The sequence below is a fragment of the Mandrillus leucophaeus genome, unplaced genomic scaffold (genome assembly GCF_000951045.1).
Source record: "Mandrillus leucophaeus isolate KB7577 unplaced genomic scaffold, Mleu.le_1.0 Scaffold120, whole genome shotgun sequence".
Lineage (NCBI taxonomy): Eukaryota > Metazoa > Chordata > Mammalia > Primates > Cercopithecidae > Mandrillus > Mandrillus leucophaeus.
In genome coordinates, this window is record NW_012100321.1 from 1300150 (window position 1) to 1303556 (window position 3407).

The 3407-nt window shown below is 61.3% G+C and overlaps 1 protein-coding gene across 1 annotated transcript in view; it reads left to right on the forward strand.

Moving 5' to 3' along the window:
- Positions 1-3407, forward strand: part of DHX34 (DEAH (Asp-Glu-Ala-His) box polypeptide 34) — a 43156-nt gene that overhangs the window by 32863 nt on the left and 6886 nt on the right. Inside the window, exons 12-14 of the mRNA XM_011970050.1 lie at positions 191-308; positions 841-947; positions 1700-1778. Of these exons, the coding sequence (XP_011825440.1) occupies positions 191-308; positions 841-947; positions 1700-1778 (304 nt within the window). The remainder of the gene's footprint in view (positions 1-190; positions 309-840; positions 948-1699; positions 1779-3407) is intronic.

The window sequence follows — 3407 nt, forward strand, 5'->3', positions numbered from 1 at the left end:
ACCCAGAGTGGGCAGGGCTTGGGGAGCTGAGGACACTGTAGGAGCCCACAGGGGGCACCTGCCCCAGATTTGGAGGAGTCAAGGAGGGCTTCCTGGAGGAGGGGACCTGGGCCAGAGGGTGGAAGAGAGGCATCCTGGGCAGAGGAGAGAGCAGATAGGAGGGCCTGTGCTTCCTTTCCGTCCTCCACAGATTTTCCACACACAGGCCAAGCAGGGCGCCGTGCTGCACCCCACCTGCGTCTTTGCTGGCAGCCCCGAGGTGCTGCATGCACAGGAGCCAGAGGCCAGCAGCTGCGATGGAAGCCGAGGTACAGTGAGCCCAGGTGGAAGGAACCCCCATCTGGGATGTGAAGGGCGGGGATACCGTGAACTCCCGGGCCCCTCTGGCTGGGGCTCCCCCTGATCCTTCCCACACCGGTCCAGGCTGGTATTGACAGGGGCCCGCAGGAGCGGAGGTTCCAGGGCCAGGCCTCCCCGGGTAGCCTTGGGTGACTCACCCCTGCTGGGCCTCGCCCTCCCCATGGTGGTGATAGCCAACCTGAGCCAGTGTGGCTGTGCCCAGGGAGTGAGCACCGATCAGGGGTCTGTCCCGTGGGCTCTGTGGGCTCCCACCTGGGTTCTGCAGGGGGAGGCCCCCCCGGCGCCCGTGTGCATGGAAGGGTGTCTCGCTGCAGACATGGCTGCCTGCTGGGAGTCACACTCAGATTTGGCCAGGCCACCGAAGCCATGCTGTGAGCATATTCTTTCTACCAATGTGTACATTGACCGGGTGGCACAGGTGGGCCTCTGATGGGCCTGGGTGGGCCAGGGTGGGCCTGAGTGGTCCTCCTCAACTTTCAGACGACAAGGACAAGATGAGCAGCAAACACCAGCTCCTCAGCTTCGTGTCCCTGCTGGAGACCAACAAGCCATACCTGGTGAACTGCGTCCGCATCCCTGCCCTCCAGGTGGGCCTCTGCCCCACCCTGCCCCCATGCCCAGATATGAGAGCTGCGTTGCCCAGGGTGGTGGGTGGGGGCACCGCGTGGGCTTGGAGGGGCCGCCTGGCACCTGGGCTGGCCGCAGGCGTCCGCCTTGGGCCGTTGCTGTGGCCACTTTTTCTCTCATTCATGGAGTTGCTCAACAGTTACCTGCCGAGTGCCTGCTGGGTGCCAGGCGCGGTGCCAGGGGCGCAGCAGGGAACCAGGCAAGAAGGCTCCCGTGGCTATCAGGAACCAGGCTATCACCTCCCAGGCTCCCGTGGCAGGGGACAGTGATAGCAGTAGCACAGTGACGCCCTGAGCGACCTGTGGGAAGGTGGTGCTGGGCAAGAGAGAGTAGGGTGGGGGTGAGGGTGGACACAGGGTGTGGCATAAGATAAGGCCACCTGGTGTCTCCAAGTAGACACCCAAGGAGGAGAGTGTGTGGATCTCGGGGCAGAATGTCCCAGGCAGTGGAGTGGCCTGCGCAGAGGCTCTGAGGCAGACACGTGCCTGGTGTGCAGTCGGCAAGGGGGAGTGTGCAGAGATGAGGCCAGAGAGGCGAGGGAGACAGGACCCTGGGAACTTCTGAGCAGAGCTGGGACAGGGTCCCAGCCAGGAGGGCTGGCAGCCGCCAGGAGGAAAAAGAAGGGCGCGGCCCGGGTGGAGGCTGAGGCCGAACTCAGATCGTGGATGCCCTTGCATGGGCGCTGGCAGCAGAACCATGGGTCCCACGGCAGCCGCTGCCCTGCCCCGAGTGCTCCTCGAGTGTCTCCGTGATCCAAGGCCTGGCCTTGGAGTCCTCACGCAGCCCTGCAGGTCTCCCTTTATAGAGGGGACTGAAGCTCAGGCAGGGGTGGGGACACGTCACCTGTCTAAGTCACACAGCGAGCAGGTGGCCAAACCAGAGCTCCCGGGTCACGCTGCCCCCTCCTGCCTCCCGCTCACTACCAGCACTGCCCAGCGTGGGTCCCAGAGAACGTGGAGGGAAGAGAGGAACCTGCGGGCTCCCAGAGCCTCAGGGTTTTGTTGATACTGTGATTGCCACCAGCACCACGAAAGCCAGCTCAGCTCAGTCACCTCTGTGCATGTCCACACCTCCCTCCAGCCCGCCTGGTGGGCCAGGCGCTGTTAGTGTTCTGGGGGCCGGGGGTGCAGCTGTGGTCAACGTCGACCACACTCCCCACCCTCATGGGGCTCAGACAGGATGGTGGAGGCAGACGGTAAACCAAAAGGGTGATGCCAGGCGCTCGTGTGAGCATGGGAAAGCAGGCAGCACGCACCGAGGAACAGAGGGTTGGCAACCAGCCGGATCGCAGGAAGCGGAACAGACCTGCTACCTGAGGCGCTGCGCTCTCTGCCTGCTCTGGACCGCTTGTTGAGAGAATCTGGCCGGCTCACACCTAGAATCCCAGCACTTTGGGAGGCTGAGGTGGGAGGATCGTTTGAGCCTAGGAGTTCAAAGGGCAGCCTAGGCAACATAGGGAGACACTCTCTCTACAAAAAATTTTAAAAAGTTAGCTGGGCGTGGTGGTGTGCGCCTGTAATCCCAGCTACTTGGGAGGCTGAGGCAGAAGGATCGCTTGAGCCTGGGAGGTCGGGGCTGCAGTGAGCTGTAATTGTTGACACTGCACTCCAGCTTAGGTGACAGAGTGAGACCCTGTCTCAAAAAATAATAAGCCAGGCGTGGTGGCTCATGCCTCTAATCCCAGCACTTTGGGAGGTCGAGGTGGGTGGATCAGTTGAAGCCAGGAGTTTGGCACTAGCCTGGCCAATGTGGGGAAACCCCATCTCTACTAAAAATACAAAAATTAGCTGAGTGTGGTGGTGGGCGCCTGTAATCCCAGTGACTCGGCAGGCTGAGGCAGGAGAATCGCTTGAACCTGGAAGGTGGAGGTTGCAGTGAGCCAGGATCGCACCACTGCACTCCAGCCTGGGCGACAGAGCGAGACTCATTTCAAATAAATAAATAAAAATAATAATAACAAAAAGAAGATGGAGACACTTCACATTCACATAAGCAAGCAGAACAGTATATGGAGCCCTCCTGTACCATTCCCGGCCCCCAAACCATCCACGCATGGCCAGTCCTGCCCTTTCCTCTGCCCTGGCCCCAGCCCCGAGAATTTTCTCCAACACCGAATGAGCCACAGCACCAGTAATTACAGCCCTGACTTCCGTCCTCACAGAGGAGCGTGTGCTCAGGGTCTGGGCTCTCGCTGCATGTCATGTGTGTCTGAGTGCCTGCTGTCCCTCTGCCACCCTGCCTGAGAATGCAGCTGTCTCTCTCCCAGCACGCTCCCATCTGCCCCCCGCCACCCTGCAACCCCAGCCCCCTCCCCTGACTCAGCGGCTGCCTTCATGTTGTATCCCCAGCGCCCGCAGGGGTGTCTGGTACAGCGGGTAGATGGTGAGTAGGTGGATGCCTTGCATAGACAGGGCGGGTGG